This window comes from Leptidea sinapis, chromosome 46 (assembly GCF_905404315.1).
Source record: "Leptidea sinapis chromosome 46, ilLepSina1.1, whole genome shotgun sequence".
NCBI classification, from domain to species: Eukaryota; Metazoa; Arthropoda; class Insecta; order Lepidoptera; family Pieridae; genus Leptidea; species Leptidea sinapis.
Window position 1 is genome coordinate 7297598 of NC_066310.1, and position 27964 is coordinate 7325561.

At 35.4% G+C, this 27964-nt stretch overlaps 1 protein-coding gene across 2 annotated transcripts; it reads left to right on the forward strand.

Moving 5' to 3' along the window:
- Nucleotides 1–27416, forward strand: LOC126977827 (uncharacterized). 2 transcript variants are annotated; one of them, XR_007732438.1, is made up of 13 exons: nucleotides 1–156; nucleotides 9374–9691; nucleotides 10362–10706; nucleotides 11326–11586; nucleotides 11967–12227; nucleotides 13150–13330; nucleotides 16062–16240; nucleotides 17625–17762; nucleotides 19014–19184; nucleotides 22145–22255; nucleotides 23552–23749; nucleotides 25581–26016; nucleotides 26747–27416. XR_007732438.1 is itself a non-coding variant. In XM_050826449.1 (12 exons), exons 1-12 carry the CDS (start codon nucleotides 117–119, stop codon nucleotides 25763–25765), a joined length of 2388 nt encoding a protein of 795 aa, XP_050682406.1. In that variant the 5' UTR covers nucleotides 1–116; the 3' UTR covers nucleotides 25766–27416. The 2 variants fall into 2 exon arrangements, 1 of the variants encoding a protein (XP_050682406.1); XM_050826449.1 differs by having other exon boundaries at nucleotides 25581–27416.
- The last annotated feature ends 548 nt before the right edge of the window (nucleotides 27417–27964 follow it).

Consider the following 27964-nt stretch of genomic DNA (forward strand, 5'->3'; position numbering starts at 1 on the left):
AATTACAAGGGTATAGCTGGTGTGTTTATTGTAGAAGCGAGACTCGAGAGAGGCTTTCAAGTGAGGCCGGTACTCGGTAGCGTGCGCAAGAGCAGTTACTAACTCGGTGTTGAAACATGTGGTCGTTGTTATTGTTAACCTGCGCAGTATTTGCAGGTAAAGTTAATATGTTTTTTGTTATTTAGAAATGTTTGTATGTTTATAATTACGTATTTCGCTTTTGCTTCACAGTTATTAAGACCGGGCTATTTTCGTAGGACTTTAATAACGTGCCCTTCAAATGTGCGACTGGTTTTTAAGTTATGCATGCAATTTTCATTACAAAAATAAGTTTGTACAAATTGTTTTCATGGAAAATTATGTGTCTTGTGGAGTGTTACATTAGTATTTTAAAGGTAGGATGATTTATATAATGTTAGTTAGCGTGCCCTTGATATTTTTCCTTCTATTTTTCCCTTTATTATCGTCCGGTCGAAATATTATTTGGAATTACCTACGTGACCGGTACAGGAGTTTGAACAAATTATATAGATTCAAATGTTACAATTTTTAATTTTTATTTATTTTAAGAGCTCAAACTCAACTAAGGTGTACTTATCTTTAACTTGAATACTTTGGAATCTCTATATATACCCTATATATATAACTTTAACTTCGTTAAGTCGAAATGCTCGGTAAATCGAAAAAAAGGAAATACGCTGCGTATTTAGGGGTTCAATAACGATTGCACCGAATGTGGCAGAAAAGGACAAAATATGTAATTCTTGTTTTTTTTTTTATTTGGCTTTGAATGCTATGATGGTAAACGATAGGTCAGTTTCAATAACATACAAACTCTGTGAAAAAAGGGCCTCAACATATTAAAAAAAAATAAGACATCAAGCAGCCTTCAAAAAGATTATTCGAGAAAATATGTGATTCTTCTACTTGAAATTACAAAATGTACACACACTCGAAGGAATCGGGAACATTCTGCATTTATGTATTTAAGCTGTGCTGGAACGGCGCGTATAATATAAGGCTGGGATAAAATCCACAGCTAAATAGCTTTTACACTATCTACATAATAGAGCCCGTCTCGTGTCCGTCTCGAACGGTGTGATGAGGGTTCGATCCGATCGATTTAAATTTCTACATCCGGTTGTTGAATAACGTTATTTGCACATTTTCCAAGTGGTTGTAAAGGCATAAAAGACATTTTTTTTTTCAAATAATTGATGTCATTTCTAATATATTAGATACTACTACCGCTTCGGAAACAAATGGCGCTCTGAGAGAGAAGAAGCGGCGCAAGAAACTCTCCCAGCATTCTATTTTTGCGCTCAAGCTAAGAACCTTTATCAGTTTTTGCAATATGGTTCAAATATTTTATCATAGTTTATGATATGATTTTTCTAACTACATAGTTTTAAAAATGCATACTTGATAATAAAAACAGATAATTGTCATTTATTATGTAATACTGAACGCCAGCCGTCACGTGGGCCTAATACTAGTCCTTTGATTGTTAACAATTAAATTTTTTTTAACTGTGATATATGGGTTACCTTTCGTTTGAATATCGTCTCTCTCAAATAATATTTTGTGATCAACCATTTCAAATGCTTTAGATAAGTCATAAAATAAACTCAAAATTTAGATAATTCATGTTTTACATAAATAATAGCCGTTCCCAGCCGATTCGCTGGGCGATTAATAGAAAAGGATTTATGATTTTTTTTTTATTCTGTAAGAACAAAAACTATGTTCAACAATTATCTATACTAATATTATAAAGCTGCAGTGTTTGTTTGTTTGTTTGAACACGCTAATCTCTGGTACTACTGGTCCGATTTGAATGATTCTTTCAGTGTTGGGTAGTCCATTTATCGAGGAAGGCTATAGGCTATGTTTTTTTTTTCAAAATTAGGGATCCGTAATAAAATTGCTATTTTGTAACACAAGGTGTAAAATCGAAAACTAATTTTTGCGTGCGTTGCAAAAACTATTGACAATAGAACAAAATGATGTACAGGCTATAATATAGGCAATATTTTATTACTTATAAAACTATCGCGTGAATTATACTTTATATGGCAAAACAACGTTTGCCGGGTCAGCTAGTCTTTATTAAAATTGTAAATATTATTATTATCATACATTATTCATTTAGATTATATTTCTATGCGATCATATTTTCGTTTATTAAAATTCAAATTTATTTAAATAAAAGGTTCAGTCTTATCTATTTTGAGAGCCACGAGACAGGAAACATTGTCTCAAACACTTATACAAACAGATATTATTCATTGAAACAACAAAATAATCTGATTGCAGATCTGTGTCGGAAAACAATAAGATTCAACGCAGAAGAGAACATGTGACAGTAAATTTAATGCGACATTATCTTGAAGTAAAATGATTGCATTTGTTCCTCAAATGATTTTTATTGGTCAAATTATGTTGTTAACATTGCTGAGCTTTCAGATTAGGTATATCTGTATAAATCCCATCTGGGATTAAGTACATTTTTAACCTTTAAACTCGAACCCGTGACCTCTCACGTTCCGTGCGAGCGCTCTTTCCCTGAGCCAACCGTTCGAGAGACGTAAAGTTCATAAATCTTGATATTTTTCTGTTCAACTCTCAGCTGGGAATAGTTTTTAAGTGTAATTAATCCCAGAAGTGTGGGTTATCCCAAAAATTAACAAATTGGTTATTTTTACCCTTATTTAAAATACTTTCCTAGCTAGTAACAGAATAAATATATTGTTACTATTTATAAAACTCTGACGCATCATTCGGTTTAAAAATTCTATCGACTCTTTCAACTCTGATAAGGACGAATAGTTTGAAGATGGAATGCATGTTGATTACAAGACTTTTTATGTATATAGCGCGATAGTTTTTTAATTTATGTTTTTCTGATAATGACATGGGACATATGGAAACAAATGGTACTCCGAGACTAGCCCACTTATTCATAATGGTCAATAGAAGAAGACAGAGTGAGAATTAGCAATGCTTTAAGTTAGCAGACTATTATGAATAAGGGGATAGGCCCTTATTGTGAAAAATCGCGAAGGAGACTGATAGAAGATTCGCGATGATCGAAGTCCTGAAGGGCGCCATAGCTAGTTAAATTACTGGGCAAATGAGACTGTTATTTTAGGACAATGAAGAACGAGACGAGCTGATGGTAATTAATACACCCTGCCCATTACAATTCAGTGCCGCTCAGGATTCTATAAAAACCGAAAAATTCTGAGCGGCACTACAATCGCGCTCGTCTCCTTAAAACATAAGATGTTAAGTCTCGTTTGCCCATAAAAAGGCATAAAAGGCGTTTATTTTCTCAAAATTGATTCCTTTAGAATTATTTTTGATGTCATTTTTAATATACTAGATACTACTACCGCTTCGGAAACAAATGGCGCTCTGAGAGAGAAGAAGTGGCGCAAGAAACTCTCTCTACACATTACTGCTTCACAATAGAAATAGGAGCGGTTGTGGTACCAATAATATAGCCGGCATCCTGTGCAAAGGAGCTTTCCACTGGTAACATATTATGTCTCAAAGTGACGAGCGCAATTGTATTGCCGATCAAATTCTTGGGTTTTTCAAGAATCCAAGTGGCACTGCATTGTTGTGGGCAGGGCGTATCAAATACCATCAGCTGAACGTCTTGCTCATCTCGTCCCTTATTTAAAAAAAACGTTTACGTAAATGGGCTTGTCACCGAAGTAGACTTCGGTAACACATACCAATGTTTTTATATCGTTCGATCTAGCGAAAAAAATTCAATGTGACATATTGTCGATATACCTATATCTAACCCTCGTATAAGTAATTTATAATAAAGAAGAATTAAAAGTATAATCAATCATATTTTGTTGATTGGTAATTACGAATTGACAATGATGGTAATTAATAGTTCTATGGATGCAATAGCAACCAGGGGTTTGGTCTTCATAGTCAAAATTCTTTCGTTCGCTTTCATTTGTACGTAACTCCCGGATGTCTGTGAATGGTGAATTCCATAGGTTTGGAGTGCAGCCGAACAAAGTGTGCAAGAAAGAATATCGGTAACAGATATACTGCAAGATAGATAAGTAAAGCAAATCTATAATTTGTAACCAATTTTGATTTGAAAAGTCGTCAACAGTCAGCTACGCTTGGAATTAGCTCCTTAGTATTTTAAATATTAAACTAGCTAACTTACTGTCAAGTGTCTATATATTCTAAATCTATGGTCTGTATTCCTCGTTCACTGTCGTATATTAACTGTCTATCTCCGTCGTTCGCTATATCAGGACAAGGCCTACGATTCAAGAAACGAATTGAATGATAATATAAATTGTAAATGATATCACATATTATTAGCCGTTAGGATAAATAATCACATGCGATAATTTTAAGGTCTTCCTTAGTTAGAACCGTCCTGACAGTGACCATATGATAAATAAGATAATGAATGCATACCACCAAGTGGGCCTAGTATTGATTTATTTATAGCTAGATAACAATTTATTATCATTATATTTTTCCCTTTTTCACCTTACTTTACTAAGGTAAGTTAAAATAAAGCCATGGATGCATAATAAAGGATGGACGATCTCACATACAACAATAGGAACACAGATCCTATACAAATCATTAGTAGCCAGTAACTATTGTTTACGGCATGTTGTGATTATAACTTGACCAATTACGATACGTTGTCATAGTTACTTGACCAATGAGCATTTAGTCGTTCGTCAGTTCGATAACTGAATTATTTGCATTGCGAATACATACTATTATGCGTATACTCTTGAGAAATTGACCTGTTAACGCTTGCCCAGTTTTTTCTTGTTGAATCAATCCTTTCTTAGCGCTTAGAGTAAGATAACTCTTGGTACTTTTGAGATGATCTTTTCGAACATCCCATAATCATGAAATTTACGCGCAGATCTTCTTAAAATTCGTATTAATATTTGTTCAATCATTGCTTCTATTGAAATAAGTCCTAAATGAAGGTAGAGTGAGATAGCCTTTCCTTTAGTCGCCATTTTACACCATAAATAGTACAAGTGTTACGAAGTAAAACTACTAGCGTTTTTTTTAATTAACATTAGGGGCAGTATGCGACTATAGAGTAAGCATATAGATTGTATTGTTTGCTCCAAATTGTTTTCGCATTTTGCTTTCTGTTGCTGATGCAAGATTCTGCATGCTTACATTCTAGTATCGCTGTTTTTTAGCCTGTCTATCAAGTTAAGCCCTTCGTAATTCACCTTTGCATCACATTCCACATACTAAGATATTGTCCTCACCATCTGGATATAGGGCGTTTCCCCGTAGTGCGGTTATCAAGGAAATTTCTGCTACGTATAACCACACCATAGAACGAGCTACCTTACGCAGTTTATAGGATGTAGTGAGTAGTTGGATGAGTGGGCCACACCAAGTGTCTCTTTCAAATATCTCGGTTTCTTAAAAAAAATCTACGCATACTACTTAAACTTCTCTACCGCTTATGTTGCGAGTTCTTTATCTGCCAAATATTGACAGCCGTAATTGCAATACACTTCTACACAACACTTCCTCCTCGTCTTATTTTAATACCACGTAGTAATCGAAAAACTATTTTAAAAGATGAAACTTAAAAATATATCAAACATAAATTTCGAATAAAAGACGATAGACACTTCTTGCTTGAAGTCATTCATTGCTGAGCGTATATGGATTGAAATCCATAAAATATGAATTTAGATAAGGATTCAATACACAATTGAAACATTGTGCACAATATGACAATTAAATCTTGCAAAAGTATTTGTAGATTCAATTCCAGTCCTTAATTATCGCAACATTACTGTAATAGGTGCCTTTAATAATTATTACTAATTGTAATTATTGTCATGCCTTTGCAATCATTTTTTACATCATAATACCTTAGCAGATACCAATATCAAGTTTTATCGCCTTTTTTGTTCGCATGGACTCTTATGACTGGCAGTTCAAAATAGGTTTTCCAGCTTTGTAATTATTATGACGGGTACTCACGATATATATTTTATTAATTTGATCCAATTGCATGAATCGTGGTTACGACGGGACTGCGGAGGCGGCAAGAAACACTTGACACTTATAGTACATCAATCTGTCCACTTGGCGCCAAGTTCGTTTTGGTGTTTGATTCCCTAAATGAGACGTCCATACTTTTGGATCTTTGCATTCGTACTGCAGAGAGAGACCACGGGGTTCCATGTTTGCGCTAGCCTAAAAGGTTTTCCAGCGCTACCGTGTGTAGAGCATACCGTTTTGTGGACGTCTCCTGCGAGATTCAAAGCTCACCCTAGCCGAAACGCAAAGAGGAAGTGAAACACACATTTGACAGACCGTCAACCTAGGTGGTCGGATTACGTTCGCCATTATGTTATAGCACGAACCTCTGAAAATGATATCCCTGACGTCAGCAGTTTCAGGTTCTGTTTGCAAAACGTCTTAACTTCTTCTTTCTTGTTACTAAGATGACCCTATTTCAAGGCGCGGGAACTATATCAAACCACAAGCGGTTGCCGGCCAATTCGCTCGCGTAAATTACATTTTTTTAGGTATAACTATAGAAATTTAACTAACGATATAACTATAATAATATAACTATATAAATGATTATTAAAATATTTTCTAGTTCAAAGGCACCGGCTAAATAGAGACACAAATTAACGTATATACCTATTTGTATTTAATATCTTTGATCGCAGCTAACCGAAATTTCTTATTTTTGATAAATATTATTTTATAATCATTAATTGTAAATGTAAATATTTAAAGAGAAAAACACAAGAGAAGACCACGGACTAGTAAAAAAAGAAGGTCTCCGCGCCGTGATATTAGCAAGTGAAGCACCTTTATGCTAGTGTGTGTGCGGTTACGCGGTATACCAGTTACACCATTTTTTTCTCCCTTAAATAATCATGTATGGCCACAGATACTTATATAGTATCGTTTTAACACTTCACAACGCACGACGGCATTTTTAAAATATTTTATTGAGACGCAAACTGATCTGTTACAGACGATGACAATTCTCATAATGGCCGCCTATCGGCCTGTAGTAGTGTAGGTGTGTGCGTGAGGCTATGTATTTTCACGTTAATCGGCTTGTTTTGGTGCTACACTGTTATGTAAGGTGACACGTCCTTAGTCCGTGGATAAGACAAGAAATAAATAATTGTATCAATTCTGACATTTGACGTGTAATCAAGTCTAATGAATAATTCTAATGCTAAGGCTGTAATATTTAATCTTGCATCAATAGATGGCTATGAAATAGGTAAGTATATAGTAAAGGTTACATATTATACACTTGAGGACATTTTTAACGGTTTTTTTTAAAAACAATTCCCAGTAAATATTTGAAAGGAATCTTCATTAACAATACGTGCAAGACGTCATTAGAAGAGAAGTGAATAGGCACTTCATTAACAATAGCATAGTTACATAGTAGGTCCAATGGTTTTCCTTTGTTAGTACCTATGTATGAACATTATCTGTATTTATAATGAAAACTCATGTTTTTAAATTACATATATTTATTACAGTATCTAGAATATATTGAGAGGCAACAGTTAAAAAGTCATATTAAATTTTTTTTAATCAATTCTTTAGGATCTCTGCAGCAAAATAATGGTATTTATAGCGGCTCCATTATGTCTTAAGAGCTATGCAGCAATTTCTTGCTTAATGAGTGTATCTGTATATACTCAAATACAAACATCTTAAAACACACACCAGCATCATAAGGGGAACAAATGCAACTAGAAACTTAAATGCAACCGTTGAAATACAAACTGCTTTACCGCCAAGAGATCAATTTTATTAGCAAAACAATTTTTCTTATTCCAGAATAAGTCAATGATACATTTGAGTTACATTCAAATGCATATTTTTTTAAACGGAATTGATAGGCAGGTACTGTATTTTTTTTAACAGAGAAAACTTCATAAAATCGATCTTTTCTCTTACTAAATTTTATGCAAACATTTGTCAAAAATCTTCAAAAATCCATGGACATAATTATACTTTGATATTATGGCGCTTTAATAACCTTAATTTTATTTATTTAAAGATGCTCCAACAACACATACACAATACACTCTTAAGGACTCTACCCACTACAACGTATCATACCATGACCATGCTATGAACGTGTCAGGGAAAAAAATATTCTCTGTATTAAAAAGTATGAGACCATGCCCACTAGCCCATTCCGTTACCGACCAGCCCCGTAGCGTGCCATTTTGGCCGTGAATATTTTGCCGGTGGCGATACGCTCTGTGCATGACACGCGATGTTGCCACACCGGTGCGTTGAGTGAATTGATACGCTCTTGTGGGGCGTGGAGCGTATCGTGTTGCTTGTCGTGTCTGACACGTTCATAGCACGGTCATGGTATGATACGTTGTAGTGGGTAGAGTCCTTTAAACTTAAATATTGCACAAAAATAGTTCCAGTGTATGAGTCAATTACAGATGCACACAACATAAATGAGAATCATTTCTATTGGGCACTTATATATAACACAAAGTTTTATACAGTATATAAAAAAAATATGATAATAATAAAAAAATATGATGTGAGTAATTAAAGAATAATTATACTATAGTTGCAATACCTTACGTTTAAATGCTATGAGGCTATCGCAAAATGGATCAGCCCCGGATGTCTCCAAAATATTTTGATTAATCAATAAAGCCGTTTATTTTTCGTTGCAAAAACATGTCCCTAAATTAAAACATCAAGCACCCTAACAATATTATAGTGTTAGGAACCTGTTAAAGTAGATTAAGGCTTCGGGACTTACGACCGTTCCCAATATTCAGGCTATCTCTTACTTGAGATAAAATTCGTAACTTTCGTTGACTTTTCTGTCCCAATTAACTTATCGACGGTAACTCACCTTATCCGTACACGCTGTTTGTGAAAGGGGGTTCGTATAGCTTACCAGCGATAGAAGTTTGTATGGAAATTTCAATTAATGCGTCCCAATATAAGGCGATAAGAATGACTTATCGCGTATATTGGAACAGTAGAAGGTAGTAATTGTAGATAGTATATTGGGAACGGCCGTAAGTCGAATTGTGAAGTCAGAAGGATGATAGTAAGATCTATGGATAATGAGCATATGATTTTCCTTCTTAACGATCATTTTTTATGCTTTCTTGTCTGGTCATAGTCTTGCTTATGATTTCAGATCTTATATTATTATAATTTGATTCACAGCCTGATAACTACGTGCATATTTATCATAAGTTTTTTATCCTACCATGTAAAAATGTAATAAATATGATCATTCAGAGTGTCTAGAATTCAACATAATATAAATAAGACGTTATTTTTTTTTCAGGTGTCAATTCGAACGCCTCTGTTGCTAGCATCCACAATCTGAATGAAGGAGAGAGTCTACATACCGGTGTTCTGACCTTTTTCAGAAATGTTATAAAATGTTACCTAGAGACACCAGCTAAAACAATTATTGAATTTAAACCAAACAACAATTCTGATGAGAAATATGAATTACTAGAAGACAATGAAGTAAGTCAGTGTCGTGTGACGATCCATAATGTTGATGTTAACGACAATGGGCTCTGGATACTACATTCTGTGGATGATGGCGACTCTCGTAGTTCCGAATCTTATAATCTGACGGTAAATTTATCACAAGGTGAGAATTTATCAAATTACATTATTGATAATAAAAAGACATCGATAAACAATAGATTATAGTATAACACAAAAGTATCGCCGTCGATAACATTTACTAGATTTAGAAATTGTTCGGTCATCACTATACTTACATGATAAAATAGAATTTTCGTAGCCGCAATAAGATTAAATTCAAATACTAAACTTGATTCAAAAATCTCAAATGTATCTTCAAAATTGTGTTAGTTTTTACAGCAATATTTACTGAACCATCTACCAGCTACCACCCTGACTTTATTTTTCCTCATCATATCATAGCATCTTGTTTAAATATTCCTCACACTGCCCTATTTTTTTATGCCTATTATGTTCCTTTCTATTGCTTTTTGAGTATATTCAAACTTTCTTCGATGATGCATTGTGAGCAACTAGGTTTCACATTCGTCACGAACGGTACAAACACGGTGCTTCAAATTTGAGACAAATTGTGGAGGTTCTGGAGGTTCAATGACATTTATTAAGGCGCCTCTACTAAGAGGCACCGTAAACTTAATATTCTATAGTGCAACCAACTATCATACATCACATAGACAGTTCGTGATGAAGGGTTAATTTGTATTTATTTAATAAGGTATATTCTTAACATTATAACTGAATTCGTAAAAATACCATAATTTTTATAATTTCAGTCCCCGAAGAAGAATCTAATTCCGAGCCAGAAGTTGAAGTAGAGTACCTACCACAACAAACTAATGAAACTGTTCTTGGAGGTTCGCTCTCTATGCACATTCCAGATGTGTTTCTTGTGACTACTGAAACTTGCAAAGTGATTTCACCGTCTGGTCAAAACTACGACTTAAAAAATGATAATTTTACCGGTATTGAACTTCATACATCAGCTGTTTCTTCTTGTGGTGTAATAATCACAGTTGTCGGAGAAGAATTTGTTGGCAATTGGACCTTAATAGCTGAAGGCTTACGTTATGGCACAGACCATATCGAAAGAAGATTACCGTTTGTTATCAAAGTAGAAGGTATGCCCAATTAATCTCCTATAATATTTTCATGAAACGCGTATCAAGTCACGTCTTGAGATAATCGATATGGTTGATAATACTTTTAATCTTTAATTACAAATCAAACAGGTGTAATTCCGTGGCAGTTTATTGACTGATATGGCAATTACTTTGTTGCTTGATACCTAACCTAATCCAGTTACTCTATTGACTAATTATATTAATATAGGTAACATAATCAATATTGGTGTTTATGTTAGGTTTGTCGATGTACTTGAGTGATTTGTTGTATGATTGTTGATTTCAATAGTATTTAGAACAATCACTGTGTCATATCGTGTAGGTAAATTATTCTACAAATTTACATTACTTACCTACGGGTCACGAGTTGGTTATTTTTTTATGTCTTCGTAATTATTAATACATTGCTGGTATCTAAGTCGATGAAAATAAGAAAATGTTTTTAGGCTTTTTTATCCTCTACAGTCTAATAAATCTCTAGTAGTTAGTACTACTAGAAATAATTTTACCTTTTGAACACAGAGACTCTCAGGAATCTCTTTAAACTGATATGTGTAAAACAATTAAATGAATAATAAATAAAGCTAATATGTATAAAATATATTTTGGGTTGCAGAGATGGTCGAGGCGTCACCAAGTAGCCTGACTGTTGCTACAGGAAATAATTTTATAGCAAGCTTAGCAAATCCAATAGCAAATCCTGAAACTTGTCGTATTCTTACACCCCAAGGAGATATTTATAGAAATGCCAATACAACACAAGTTAACACATGTAGCTTTAACGTGAATGCAGTAACAGCAAATGATAATGGAACTTGGTATATTATATATGGAAATGCTATCACATACAGGGCTCCAGTCGATGTTCTTGTTGTAGGTAAAACTGTTTGTAAGATACAACTAGGACCCTTGCAACATACAATTAATAACTTTATTCAGTATATAGTGGTATCAGTTTCTTATATTTTCAAGTTAATAATATACAGAAGCAATCCCATAGATGACGCAAGCCCCTGGGCAATACTATTTTCTGTTTTAAAACTAATCACAAGTTAATATTAATTGTACTCATCATTTTGTAGTGTGCAGTACCACATCTTTGCGAAAATATAATCAAATATTTAAAGTTGTTAAATATATTTTACGAGTAGACGCAACAAAAAGTTATTTGCATAAACAAGTTCGCGGTTCGAGGGTCTTGCTTTTGTAGAGCAACAATTATTGATTTAGAAGTTAAAATATTATGTATTATTTTAGAAACCAGTAACTCGACTGGCATTTCAAATTTAATATGGACTTTAGACAAACCGATTGAAACCACAATCGGTCCAGAAGATGCTATTTACTGTAAAGTAACTGATCCAAAAGGACATACAATATTTGAGGGCTTCGGAAAATGCAACGTGAACCTCCAAAGAGTAAAAGTTGAACATCACGGAACATGGACTGTTGCTGTTGGAGTACATGGACACGTGCTCCCTCAGGAGTCACAATTTACTGTCAGTGTTGTTGAGGGTGGTAAGGATTTTGTAATCTATCATGATTTTAACGAACCTCCAAACTTTTACGAATTTATTTTAATACAAATAATATCTCGTGTACCTTTTATTTGTTGCAATAATTTACGTTTTCCATCTAATATTATATAATATTAAGTGGCAAACGGGTAAAAGGCTCAAGTGACGTGACGTGAAGAGGCGACCGCTCATGGACATTCGCAACACCAGGGGTCAAGTAGTGCGTTTCCGACCTGACGTATATAATATCTAACGTATTGTTGGCTTGTATATTATATTTTGCCCTTTTAGTAACAGGGCAAAGCTCTTCATGACCTTGAGATAAAAATTATGTGTATGAGTAGTTCATAATAGTAATAATAAGCTCTCACTGTCTTATATATAAATGATCCATATTAAGTTATTACAAATTTAAAAGTTTTTGACTTCTTAATTTTGTTACTATAATATTAACTTCGCGTCTAATAATAAACAGTAAGAGTTACTTATACTCTGTGAGTATATAAATTGTATTATTTACTATATTCCAAAGAATGCTGTTGGGTATTTAAAGACTTAAATAACTTACTTGCGCAGGTAAAATTACAACCATAGCCGAAGGAAAACCCATTTCAAATCAATATTTTCTAATAAAAATTATTTTTAGAATTATCTGGTATACAATTTGTTCGGTCAGGCTTAGTCTGATTAAATTAGAAATTAATTTGAAACATTCGGTTTACGTCATGCTTGATTGTATTCAAGCTATTGTTGTTATCTGCTAGTTAATTTGGATTTGCTAGTTCTAACCTAGACTAATAAATTATTTAATATATAAAATAATAAATAAAAAAAGGACATAAACGAGATATTTTTGTGAAATTTAAATTATGTCCGTCACCTTGTTTGAAGACTTTTAATATGTTATAATGAATATTTTTCAGAACCTAAGGCTGTGGTAAATACTAATGTTGTCAGAAGCGAACCATTTGTATCAATTACTTGCTCAGTGCAAAGTAAATACGAGGTCCGTGCTTGCAAGTTCCGAGACCCAAGTGGAAGAGTACTGTTGGCTCATGATGGAGTTGGCCAGAGCAGATACACATTCCATGGAAGTGTTGTAAAGTAAGTCACTAATACGAGGGTCACTTGATAGTGAGTCACTAACGGCCGTTCCCAATATTCAGTCTACCTTTTACTTGAAATAAAAATCGTAACTATCGTTGATTTTTCTGCCGCAATAAACTTATTGACGGTAACTCACCTTGTCCGTACACGCTGTCTGTCAATGGGACGACGTATAGCTTACCAGCGATAGAAATTTGTATGGAAATTGCAATTCACGCGTCCCAATATAAGGCGATAAAAATGACATATCCGATATATTGGGAGAGCTTCAGATTATTGACAGCTAATTACTGACAGTAGAAGGTAGTAATTTATCTCTATCTGTAGATAGTATATTGAGAATGGCCGTTAATGACACAATAAGACAACTCTCTTTACGAAGAAGTTGAGCAATTAAATAACAACTAACTTCAGGCACACAATAATAATTAATATATATTTACAAGTACTAATGATTATTTATGTTTAAATAAATACATTTAATAGAACAACATGTTCATTTTCACCACCATTTTAAATGGTCAAGAATATTCATGATTGGAGCTTTGTTTTAAAAATATAAAGCCTGTTTTAGAGGTCTTCGCTCGACCTTAGCATATTTATGAGCTAGTTGGTACGTCGGTATCACTGAAAATGTTTAGAAATGGCCAGTTAGAAACATTGCTAATGAAAACTTTTTTTGAATTTAGATTTTAGAACTCTTTGGTAACCTAATGCCTAGCATATTGCATTTATTTGTCAATTGGTTTTTGTGAATTGGCGGTAAATCTAAAACACTTGTTGCACGTGAAAATTTTCGTCAATGATTTATTATGACTATCGTTGTTGGCTTATTCAACAATAAGGGTATTATAGGCTGCGATTAGCATTTCTTAATGAAGCCCCATCTCGTGCCACTATTTACAATTGATTTAACGAGTTTAACCATGGACGTAGCAATCTCAATGATGATCCGCGTGAGGGACGTTATTTAACAGCGACTACTGAAGATAACATCAGTGCTGTGCGACGCATGATAGAGGAAGATAAGACAGTGACCTATCAGCAGATACGGGCAAGACTAGGCATTGGTATGAGTCAAGTTCAAAAAATATTACACGAACATTTAGGCGTCAGGAAGCTTTGTACCAGATGGATTCCCCATACTTTGACCGACGACCAGAAACACCATCGTATGGACTGGTGTCGCCAAATGTTAGATAAGTTCAACGGCGGTGACTCAAATGCTGTATTTGACATCCTCACAGGCGCTGAAAGCTCGATATATTGCTACGAATCCGAAAACAAAAGATAATCAGCTCAGTGGGTATTTCCTTTCGAGGATCGGCCAAATAAGGTAAAGAAAGGAAGAAGTGAAGGAAAAAAGATGATTAGATAGTTGTGATAGAAGATCGACGGACAGTTACTGCAGACTGGTATGCCAGTCGCTGTTTGCCTGTTGTCTTGGAAAAAATTCGACAGCAGTGCCGTCGAAGCAGGATCCTCCTTCACCACGACAATGCTTCAGCGCGCCTTTATGCCTGCCTTTTCCTTTTAATGAGTCATCCGCCATACATTCCGTACCTGGCGCCCTGCGACTTTTATTTATCCCCAAGAAATAAAGATAAAATTCGAGGTATTCGCTTTACGAGCCCTGAAGATGCGGTGAAAGCCTACGAAAATGCCTCCTAAGGAAGAATGGGCCCACTGCTTTTCTCAGTGGTTCCATCGAATGCGACGAGTGTAGAGAGGAACGGAGATTACTTCGAAAAACAATAAAAGTATCGGCAACTTTCTACTTTAAGCCGTTTTTCATTTTTTAAACATTTTCAGTGTTACCTAGGTACATAGTTGGGTAAATTTTTCTAGGATCTTATTTTAGTATACCTTTTTTAATATTATTGTTTGATGTCTTTGGATGAAGCTGATGGCATTGTTGCCACTGCTTTAAATAAAAATTGTAGTAAAAATACAAACAAGCCATTCTGCAGTCGCATATTATGTGCAACATCTGACATGTTATCCTACTCCTTTTTCAATAATTTCGTATATATTTTGCTTAGGATTTACACGTCTCTGCAAATCACAAAATCATGAACGAAAATAATAACGCGATTAGGAAATTTATATGGAAGGAAATGCGGGCAGAATATAGTCATCATATATCATCATTTAAGCCTATCCATTTATCAGTCATATCATCTAACTACACTCCCATTTTTATCAAGACCGTGCAAGCCGATCTTGACTTTTTAACGGCCATATTGACGGACAATCAAAAATTTTAAAAATAGTAGATCTGGTGTCATGCCTATTTGAATTGCCAAACTTACTCTCTGCCAAATCACAAATATCCTAGTATTTTCTTTAATTAACGCGAGTGTTACACATTTAAATAAAACACTTTAAAGGATTAAAACGCGTGTAACTGTTTTTACATTAGATTTTTGCATAAAAGTTACATTTTAATTTTAGTTAACCAGACGATGGTAGGGTTGCGGTTCTCGGTTTCATTTCATCTGCAGTCTCCCTGAAAACTAAATCTGGAAAGGTCTTGAAACGTCGTTAACTTAAATAAAAAGTAACTTTTCCGCAAAAATCTTATGTAAAAACAGTAACAATACACGCGTTTGAATCATTTAAAAGTGTTTTATTTAAACACAAATATCCTGTCAAATATATAAGTCGCCTGGACAGTTATTTAATGAAGATTATCCTTCTTCTGATTTGTAAGTAAAAATGCTTTCAGCTATCAATCAGACATGCAGGCTCACGTTTGCGGTCTGAATATAACAAACCCTGTGGTCCAGGACATCGGCTTATGGCGATGTGCCGTGGAAACTGATGGGGACATCTACTACGGCCATATCAGTGTACTGTGCCCCTGGGTGTTGAGAGACCCTGAAGTTGCTGCTGCCATTGTTACAAGTAAATATATTTTCTGATTTTTTTTTATGGAACATAGGCTATCTCTAGAACTATCCTCCATAGGCGAACGTACGGGTCACCTGGTGGTAAGACATATACCATACCACCACCCATTTTCTTTCGTAACACTGACAAAAAGATGTACACGCTTTTTTAAGGTATTTATTCATAAATATCGCCATCCAAGGATGTTCATTCCATTATTGGTTTGAGAGTGGAAATTTACTCCTCTGTGGAGCAACGCCACACATCCTGATAGTGAAGATGATAAGTTTGTGGCGTGTAGAGGTTAGGTGGAAGTAGGCAGAAATCAGATCAAAGAGCTGTTCATTTAGACAAGCATTTTTTTCTGTTTTGACTTGAAAAAAAAATTGGCTAACTCGTCGGTGCTAAAATCGAATATTCTTGCTTGCGTGGAACGATCAGGAGTCTCAGATTCGTTAAAGTATGTTGGGGGAAACTGAACAGTTCAAAGCTTCTGTAAAGCATTTAGAATTTGAGAAACTTATGTATTACTTCCTGCTCTCTTTGCACATAACTGAAAAAGTGACGAAACAACCAAGACGTTCAGCTAATAACACGGCTTACAGTAACAGTGTGCCGTTCAGGATTCTTGTTTGAAGCCAAAATTCTGAGCGGCATCTACACTTGTCACCTGAACGGCATTTATGTTTGTCACATTGAGACTTTAGATGCGAAGTCTCATTAGCCCAGTAACTTCAATAGCTACTGCGCTCTTTAAGCCGAAAGACAATAACTCTTGCTCACTGACGACTGCTTAGATGGCACTTTAAGGCGCCGCTGTCTTACGAACCTAGCCGACATCTTGTACAAAGAGGACTTCCACTGGTGGCTTAGTCCTATCCGACTTCTTACCGATTCTTCTCGATTTGTTAAGTAATAAGTGTAAATAGCATGTCAAAGCACACCATCAGAGAATCTGGTTTACGACCCTTCACGCTGCTGAGCTCACATCTTATGAAGGTTTTAGTTTTGAAAAAATGCGATGTTGTTTTTAAAAACTAAATTTAGTAGCAAGCTGTAAAGAGTTGATTTACAATCTAAGTTATTCCAAAGTCTGAAGTTCAGTCTCTCGACTGGTTCAAAATTAACAGTTAAAAAAAGAAAATATTTATTTAGTTGTGTTAGGCTATCTTGGGTGGTGGTCTTTACCAGTGTAATCTCACTTCGGGTATTCTTAGATACCCAAGTTTTGAACCTGTTGGCTTGGTTTGACATTTGCTATATTCTTCGCACCCATTGAGTGGAGGCATCAGGTGTGGGGCCTATCATTAGACCTCAATGGAATTAAATAATTCTTCGCAAGTATTTGTAACGATTTAAATTAAAATAGCCATGATTAATTAAATTTCCATTATTGCAGAGCCAACACTAACAGCAAGTCGCACAACTGTCAGTAGCCTGGCAGGGGAAAGCGTTACATTGTCTTGTTCTATACAAGCTGCCATAAAATACTGCTACTTCCGGTCAAGAAATGGAACCATCTTCAATGTTGCTCCTGGTATGTTCAATGACAATTTTTTTTACACAAATAAAATTTTAAAACAAAAATTGACTTGAGATGTCGCTTTTCGCAAATCTAAACAATTTGTTAAGTCAATTTCCTTATATGCAAATATTGGGGTTGAGCAGGTTATTAACTGTAAAGTAGATCCTGTAGATGAAGCCACAACCTGAGAGTTGAACAAAGCATACAAGATTTATCAACGATACGTCACTCGAATGGTTGGCTCAGTTGGAAGAGCGCTCGCACGGAACGCGAGAGGTCGCGGTTTCGAGTCCCGCATCGTTAATAAATTTTGTGTAAATAATCCCAGAAGTTAGGGTATCATTTTAAAACATAACAAATTGTTTAATTTTTTTTTATTCAATATTTTTCCAATATTACTATGTAATGTCACTCATACAATGTTTATTAGGTATACAGCGTGGACTACAATGGCAATTTCAAATGAAAACACGGGTTTAACTCCTTGACAATAATCATAAATTAATAAATCTAAAAACTAAAGTAAATAATTATATTTACAACGAAACAAATTGTAGATTTAATAAACCTAATTTGAATTACCAATCGCTAGGCGTTACTCACCTACGAGTTCTGATTGGCTACGGCCCGGCTTACGACAAGACGGTACAGGGTGTTCCGAAATTATATTATGGACGGTGTATTTGTTTAGATGAATTGTGTATTTTTTAATTGCCAAATACACTAGGCTTAGACTACAAAAATAAATTTAACATAACATGACATTTTACATTATAAAATACTAGCTGATACTCGCAACTTCGTCCGCGTAGATAAAGGGTTTATAAAATAATAAGCAACTTTAGAGTTGAAAAATTCATGTCCTTTTCCAGTTCCGGTTCCGATTTTCGCTCCCGTTCCCAACATATACATCTTATTTCGAGGAAGATTGCTATGGCAAACTAAACCTACTGTTGGTATACTTTATAGCATCGACGTGAATTTCAGTTTTTCACAAATCCCGCGGGAACCATGGATTTTTCTGGCAAAAAAAGTAGCATATGGCTTTCTCAAGCTCCAGTTTATCGCTGTACCAAATTTCATCCAAATCGGTTCAGTTCAGCTCCAGCGTAAAAACGTAACAAACAAACATTCACATTAATAATATTAGTAGACATATAATTACTTAACACCTGGTTAACACAAGGTTACGAACGTTAAAGATACTCAACATTTCGGGTTTTCCCTATGTTTTTTTTCTAATTGATATTTTATACATTTCAGGCCAGACCAGTGACATTGCTAGTTACGTGGGCGCTGGACTAGATGCCGGAGAGTGTGGCATACGATTCTCTAGCTTAGGTGTGAGTGATTCTGGATCTTGGAGCTGCCATGTGGGACTGTTGAATACTTCAGCGGAATTACAGCATGCCACCATTACTGTCGAAATTGAAGGTATTTTCACAAATATACAGATAGAAAATCGATGCCTTCATTCATTATACATTCCGGGAAATCTGTGGGGATAGATTTGTACTCATCATTTCATATATACGTCTCGTTCAATACCTTTATAGTTGTTGTAAAAACTTGTGAATGTGGGATGCTCCATGTCCACCCCGGAGCATAAATTAGCGCATCACACGGTCGATCGCATCCACAGCCAGGACTTTCATTAAGGGATATATTTCGCCGGGACACCACGGTGGCGCAATCAGTGTCCGCTACCAAGAGAATATATACAGCATATGAATTTGGTGGCGCGACCAGCTCGGACGCGTGCACAGATCTGGTCGCGCCACCAGAGCTGTATGGTGTCTGATTCAATCAGTCGCCAGTCCGGCCGCCAGTAACGCTCCCACCCCATTGCATGCAACACGAGTGCACTGTTTTTTGATTGCGTTTCCTAATTGGACGTAAAACGTACCAAACCGCAACCATGTCCAAATTGAGTTCCGAACAAAAAATTAGTCACGTGATTGATATTAACGGACTGACAAAACAATGACAGCCCTACCGTTACTCTTTAAATTATATCATGACATAGTAGCCCAACTTGTATGGAATATAAACTTTAAACACGAATTCCTTAAAATGTGATGGTTGTGGCTTGGAACGTTTTTCAGGAACTACGTCCAATTGCATTCGATGGATAATTTCGATATTCTGTACCGACAGAAAGGCTTAGTATTGAAATTCAAAGTAGACCATTAATTTAGGATAATAATTAACAGATAATTCCGATAGATATTTAAAAATGAAATGCTAAGGCTAAATAATGTTGAACCCACCGCTGTTTCTTTTATCTCTTAAACTTTATTTTTCTACTTACATACAGCAGTAGTGCTATTCTCTTCGAGGTCCATTTTGATGCTGTCCCAATGTGGCGTGACTGGTGTTTCGGTGAAATATGCCATATTACTCCAATGCAACCGCCCCCGAAATACATGCAAAAACACAAATACCCATATAGTCTAAGCTCCATTCAACACGCCGGTCAGCATCAGACTGGCTCCTGTAGCACTACTAACTACCACGTCTTCGTACTCTATGATAGAGGTGTGTCATTGAGGGTTTTTAAATTAATTTAATTTGAGTGGTTTTTTATCAATGGCCAACAGGTTGAAAAAACTGTAAAATCGTCAACGGGTTCGGTTAATGCATTAATTAATAATTTAATAGGTTCATATTATATTATTACCATTGTTAAATTTAATTTATACCAAGTAGCTATTTCTTCAATATAATAAAAGGCATAAAACGCATTTATTTTCTCAAAATTGATACCTTTAGAATTCTTTTTGATGTCATTTCTAATAACTACTAGACTACCGCTTCGGAAACAAATGGCGCTCTGAGAGAGAAGGAGCGGCGCAAGAAACTCTCCCAGCATTTGTTTTTGCGCTCTTTTCAATAAAAATATACAATATTGTACAGTCATTGCTATCGCTATAAAATAATCACAATCTAGTCCCAGGCTGTCCGATTATTTAGATATTCAGCAGTGGAGTAATAGGATTTACGACAGAGCCATTTATTTTTAAAACATTTAAATTTATTTATAGAAAATGGCGATTTTTGTGAACGTATATTAAATTTTCATAAATGTACTGACAATAAACAGTCATAATATTTATAACTTTAAATTTTTCTTCGAGAGACTGTCTATAACCAAGCTGATATATAGCACGAACAGCTCTCTTTTGCAGAGCAAACACTATATCATTGTCAGCAGCATGACCCCATAGTAAAATACCGTACGTCATGATGCTGTGAAAATAACTGAAGTACACTAATCTAGCGGTCGCAACATTCGTGTACTCTCTAATCTTTCTAACTGCATATGCCACAGAGCTGAGTCTATCTGCTAGATGGGCAATATGTGGACCCCACTGAAGCTTTTTATCTAACATGATACCCAAGAAGACCGTAGTGTCCACAAGTTCCAATCTCTGGTCATTTATAAGTACAAGTATCATGTCAACGTTATCGCTCGTCAGCTGTTTTCAGTTAAGTGCTTACAACAAAAATATTGTAAGTTTATGACAGCAGATTAATGTCTACATTTTCTAATGAAATGATCTTCACTTGCAGATCTGCAAGCAATAAAAGGTGTTTTTGCAAGGCATTTGAATCATAATTTTTTTATTGAGAGTTATTCAAAAGAATTGTTAAAAAACGTTTGTATGGTAAAGGTTACTATAACACAAATGACTTTTTAATAATACCACAGATTGGGAATGGAGTGACCGCCCTCAGGCTATTAAATAATAAGTTTAATTGTACAATATTACTTAGTAAACATATTTATTCGATGAAAAAAAAAGCCCGCTGAGTTTTTTGCGCCCATTCTTCTCAGGTCTGAGGCATTCATTTTGGAATGGGTGGTAGTTTTTTTTTTGACTTTCATTAAGTGATGTCACATCGTATTTTGAATAAAAATATTTGAAATTTGAATTTTGAGTTTTGAGTTACGCGAACGGTTATTAAGACGTTGATTGAATTTATTAGCTTTTTATTGTCAACAGATTTTTTCGTTGAAGAAAAACAGTTAATTAGTTAACGAATATAAAACAGTTTATGGATTTAGCGCCCACCTCTAGTCTTAAATGTCAGCACTTACAAAGAGAACATTCGATAGAACAATTTCGTGTCAACATCGCATTGCTTTTTAGCACATATCTAGGAAAAGGTAACGTACCTGCCCTACGACACCGCCACGAGCGATGCCATTTAAGCGAGCATGTCAGACCAAAAGCTGATGAAATCTACTAAAAATTTCGTCTTCCATAGAGACCTAGAGACCACTACTGTCTACCAATACGATTAGAGAAAGCTTGGGTGTCAATTAATATTTTAATGTTCATATCTTCGCTTATATTGTGTAATATATTTGTTTTTTTTTTTTGCCTTAGAACCAATGAAAGTGGTCCAGTATTTGAACCAAAACGTTGTGGCGGTGGAGGCTTCTGTGTATCAGCAAAGACACGTGGAGTACTGCGTCTTCGTAAGAATTGACGGACTCGGTGAGATTTTTATAAATCATAAAAAAATAGATCTTTGTAAAATACGGAATTTCAACACTTCAAGAAATTAAGTACTATCGTTATAGAAAATTTCGGGACTCTAATGATAAGGAATCGAGACTATCTCTTGACTAGAAATCGAGGATTTCTAGTCAAGAGATAATGGATTTTCTATTATATCCAACAAATTGTAAATTTGTAATAAATAAGTTAATTTTGCCAAAAACCAAAAATCTACTTCTACTATCTAGTCTAATCTACTACTACTTGATGGTAAGTATGACCTGCAATAATCGAAAAACATATTCAAATACAAGTTGTTAAGGAGTCTGATGAAATTCTTTCCGATCCGATTTCGTTCTTTTCTACAAATAATCATACAATTTCGCCTGTCTTTCAGAGAGACCTCCATTAGCCTTGGGCCTGAACAACTTGCCTCGCTTAAACTATGGTCTGCAACACCAGAGAAATCACAGGATCGTTGCTGGCCTTTAAGGAAGGTGTACGCGCTTGTTTTGAAGGTACCCATGTCGTATCGTCCCGGAAACACCACACAAGGAAGTTCATTCAACAAGGTTTGAAGTACGTGGAAGAAAGCTCCTTGAAAACCGTACTGTGAAGGACCGCCACACATCCAGATGGTGAGGATGATATCCTAACTTGTGGCGTGTTGTGCGAAGGAGGAATTCGGCGGCAGAAATGAGGTTAAACAGCTCTTCGGAACACTGCCCGTGATAAATGCGTTAGAAGACACACAGTGAAATGTCTCTACGCAACGCCAAGTGATCCAGCCGTTCACAGAGCACTGGGTCCCCGACAATTCCCCAACAACAAATCCGACAATTAAAAAACTTCCAGATTAGTTCTGACGATGGAATCCGAATAGTAATTCAGGGAACTTCCCAAGTATTAAATGCATTAATTTAGCGATTTGAGTATTTTCAAATTGAGATTGCGTCTACTTTTGGGGACGTGTATAATGAAATGTGGCATCGAGGCAGTGACACCATCAGATGACCGTACGCTATTTAGTCCTTCTCTTCCAATGAGAATTAACATCTTATATCTCAAGGTGACGAGCGCAGTTGTAGAGCCGCTCAGAGTTTTTGGGGTTTTTCAAGAATCCTGAGCGGCACTGCATTGTAATGGGCAGGGCGTATACCATCAGCTGAACGTCCTGCTCGTCTCGTCCCTTATTTTCATTAAAAAAAAGAGTGAAAAGAAGATATAATCCTAGCTATGCTGAAGTTGAAATTAGTAAAACAAATTAAAATAACAAACAATTTTTGACAACAGGCTTCACAATAGACAATGCACCTGAAGGATACCATTGCCTGGTGCATCCATCCCGAGGATTCTGTGAGCTGAGGATATCAAACCCTACCATCCTGGATCACCATCCTTGGACCGTCATTGCAAAGATTAGAGGCCAGGATGTTGAGATCACCCGTACAACAGATTCCACGTTCAGGATGCCGATACAAACTTCTCCAGGTAAGATTTTTTTATATTAGTCGTCAACAGACGGGTATTAGCTTTACTGTCTACAAACCGAGGTTTTGGAAGGTAACATATAAATACAAAACCGTTAAATTAGTGACCTATGTCGCTTCCAAAATATATCACAGTTTTAACAATTTTTTTCGATTACATATATAGGAAGTCTTAAAATATTACGTGAAGGAAAAATTGCAACTCGAAAATTGCTTTTGCTGCCAGAAACTTGTTTCTTCCTGGCGTTATTTTGGGACTTCAACAATCTATGGACATAGATAGTAGAGGCCTCAAAACACATCAAACGCATTTTACTCAGGAGTCACCGTAAAATACTGAAGTCATATGTAATGAGGTATAAGCTACCTTACTAAAGTTACTTTTAATTGGTGAATTAAAGTTTGTCTAGGGGAAGACTGCGCATTGGCGGGAAACAATGGATATTATTAATTCTGGAGAATTCTGGAACAGAGCAGAATTCTGTATAAGAGAACAGTCTTTTGAATCACGTTGCGCTGAAAACCCTTAATTCGTATTCCTAAATTACATGCTTCATAAAAACAAGCGATGCAAATCGATAATCTCTGAAACGCATGCGAAACTATCTCAACATTGTTTAATATACCGATACTATAAAATAAAATCGGATTCTAATTATACTCATAGCAATTTGATAAACTATACCCCAGAAGTAACAAACTCCACCTTATAGTACTACCGTCCACGTTGTGTTATCGCTTAGCAGCCTCGGGAGACTAAAAGCCGTTTAAGTAGTACCATGAGGGAATATCGCCTCAATCATCTGACCACGATGATGATTGATACAAGACTTTCACAATAAAATTATCGAGAAGCTTACGAAAACCCTCGAAGGCTCGAAGATTTTATTACTCAATCGAGATTAAAATCTTATAATTTCCAAAAATCAATCTACAGTACACTCAGTCATCCTGACCAAACTTGTTATTACAGCCAAATTTTAACTCCTGGAGCCTTACATATTACATTGTGCCGTTCATATTACAATCGACATAGAGATGAGATTAGAAATACAAAAATAAAGCATATGTGCCTAGAATTTATACTTTTCTCATCATGCATATATCAAACTGGTCCAAGCTTAACCATCGGCGGCACCCTTAGCGCCTCTATAATTTAAGCCTTAAAGTTTTTTTTTTATGACAGTAAGATACGAGACGAGCAGGACGTTTATCTGATGGAAATTGATGCGCCCTGTCCATTACAATGTAGTGCCTCTCAGGATTCTTGAAAATCCCAAAAGATATGATCGGCACTATAATTGCGCTCGTTTCCTTAAAAAATAAGATTATCTCTTTTGCCCAGTAATTTCACTAGCTATGGCGTACTGCTGACCGAACCACAACAATGCTTACACATTACTGCTTCACGGCAGAAATAGGCGCTGTTGTGATACACATAATCGTTAATAATATAATAGTTAATAATAATAATAATAATGTAATAGTTTCCGGGACGATACGACATGGGTACCTTCAAAAAAACACACCTTCGTTAAAGGCCGGCAACACTCCTGTGATTCCTCTGGTGTTAGTGTGTTGCAAGAGAATGTGAGCGGCGGTGATCACTTAACATCAGGTGACCTCTACGCTCGTTTAACCTCCTTTTCCATAAAAAAGCACTGCTTATGTTGTGGTTTGAGAAAGTAGCGAGTGAATTTACAGGACTTATGAGATTTTACATCTTACTTGTGAATTGTGGACTTTTCAACAGTCCTGAGCACTGCATTATAATGGACACACACGCTTTTTATCATTCATTTTCAGTAAAAATTTCTATATTTTTTTTTCAGGTTTTCGTATGCCGTCTGCTTGGATGGCTGTAATGATTGCTGGTCTGTCCATGATGATGTTGGCAGCTCTGTTGGGACCTAGTAAGAATAGAACATGGGTTTCCACGCAAACAAATACGTTACGAAGCAGCTTTAGAAACAGTTTTAGGAAACCAGTTCCAACAAACACTCCAACAGCCGCATAAAAAATATTGATGGGTGCCTTACTGCGTGGCAATATTTTAACAATTTATAATATTAAATTATTATATATATATGTGCCAAACACTCGTTATTCGACAGACTTTGAATTAATTTTAATATATATTACTGCAATGATATTTATAATGTATAAGCTTATATGTCAACGGTTTGTAGATTGACCTTCTGTTAAGGGCTTCACATACGGCAGCTATAAGGTATATTAATGTACATTACATTCCGGGATGCTTTAATAGTTATTTATGCAACTGTTGTGTAATAAGGGGTATTAAAACAGGAACGTGGATTTATTTCACGAGGCGAAGCCGAGTGTGATAATAGTATCACATGAGTGTTTTAATACCTAATTATCAACAGTTGCATACAAGACTTTATCTACACCCAAAATATGAATCCTCTAAAAGATTCTGAAACAGTTAGCTTACTGCTAACATTAAAACAGCCAGTCCTAGTAGTAACCTAATATCATCCATAACAGATTATATACAAATAAACTAAGTATTAATGAAAGAATTATTTATTTTAGTAGTAATTTACATTTTGTATAGTGCAATAAATAAAATTCACTTGAATATTATGTTCTTTTGGAAATTAATCGCTCATTTTTTGTAAACAAAACAGTAAAAATAACGAAGAAAAATGGCGGGGATTGGAATAACCTACTTTTTTTTACGGCACGCAACGTTCTGGTAGTGTGGAACGCGCGTACAACCAAAATGTTCTTTATTTGAAATTCATACAGATGCCACGCATCGAGCAATAAGAATGTGTCTGTCTGTCAAGACTCTTTGAGCATGAAGGGAATGAAAAAAAAATAGGAGTGTTGTTATGAAATTCAGTACAACATTACAACACTCTTTTGGATGATGTAATGGTTATTTGAACATTGGGTGTTTTAATGTTGGCAATAAGCTAACTGTTTCAGAATCTTTAATAGAGGATTTAAAGCATGGGTGTAGATAAAGTATATTAATGTATGTTACACACAACAGGTAATATAATGAATCTTTCCCTTAATTCTATTGATTTCCAACCCGACTTTGTATTTGAGATTTTTAAAGATGTATCGTAATATAATTTTTGTATATTTTCGTATCGCTCTGTATCTTAAGATATGAATATGTAAAAATGTAAATTATAGCTGTGTGTGTGGTCCACTGTTGATTTCTATGGACAGATGTACACTTTTTAATATAGCTGCCGTCTGCGAGGAGACTTACTTATCTGGGTATTAGCGATACTGTTCTGTTTCTTATTCTTCGTCGGATTAGTCTTGCAAGAGCAGTCGTGGTCACGTCGAACGACGATCAATTCTACGCCAGTTATCCCTGGCTGTTGCTTCTCTGGCTCTTCTCTTCTCTTCTAAGAGAGCTTCTCTGTGTTGAGGGGAGTTCTGTTAGCTATAATATATTATTATATACTATAATCCTTTACTATAAAAAATATTTGACTAATATTTAACTTAGTAATGTTTACATTATTTCTTAATAATTAATTTAATGTTATATATAAATATGAACAAAATTGTACTTAAATTGTAAATAATTGTATTATGCTGTTGTGTTTATTAAAGTTTTATATTTGGATTTGTGTTTTATACGACTTCGCGTTTTAAATAAATGTTTCAATTATAAATTTTCGTTTCCTTTTTTATTGGCACATAATATTTAGTTTGGTAGTGCAATGATCTTATTTTTACAGGTGACTTTAACATTGAATATTGCCCAATCTGGTGATATTTAACATATTATATCCATATGTGAAGTAAATACGGATGCCTCTAAATACCTTTGGGTTTACCACTCTATGTTATTAATAAACGCGAAGCAAAGTTATTCCAAATTTAAAACTTTTTGTCTTTAACTTACTTTTGTCACTACAGATATATGGTACAAAGGCGTGACGGACGGATTGGGTCGGACACCAAAGTCCTCGAATAGCGACCACGTATCTTCTTTGGGTCAACGGCAGTAGGTCAAGAGGAAGCTCCCCTATGCGCTGGACAGACCAGATCAAAGCCCTAACCAATACTCCCCTCAACACATGTGCCAGAGAAGCAACAGCCAGGGATAACTGGCGTAGAATCGTTCGTAGTTCGACGTGACCACGACTGCTCTGTCAAGAGTAATCCGACGAAGAAGAAGAAGAATCTTCTTTGGGGGATGCCTTTGTCCAGTTGTGGG

What these genes read in the sequence shown, in the direction of transcription:
- LOC126977827 (XM_050826449.1), top strand. Translation starts at nt 117, where the DNA reads ATGTGGTCGTTGTTATTGTTAACCTGCGCAGTATTTGCAG. An exon ending in GACGGTAAATTTATCACAAG is followed by an intron (nt 9,692 to 10,361) that starts GTGAGAATTTAT and finishes TTATAATTTCAG; the next exon opens with TCCCCGAAGAAGAATCTAAT. An exon ending in CATCTTCAATGTTGCTCCTG is followed by an intron (nt 17,763 to 19,013) that starts GTATGTTCAATG and finishes TATACATTTCAG; the next exon opens with GCCAGACCAGTGACATTGCT.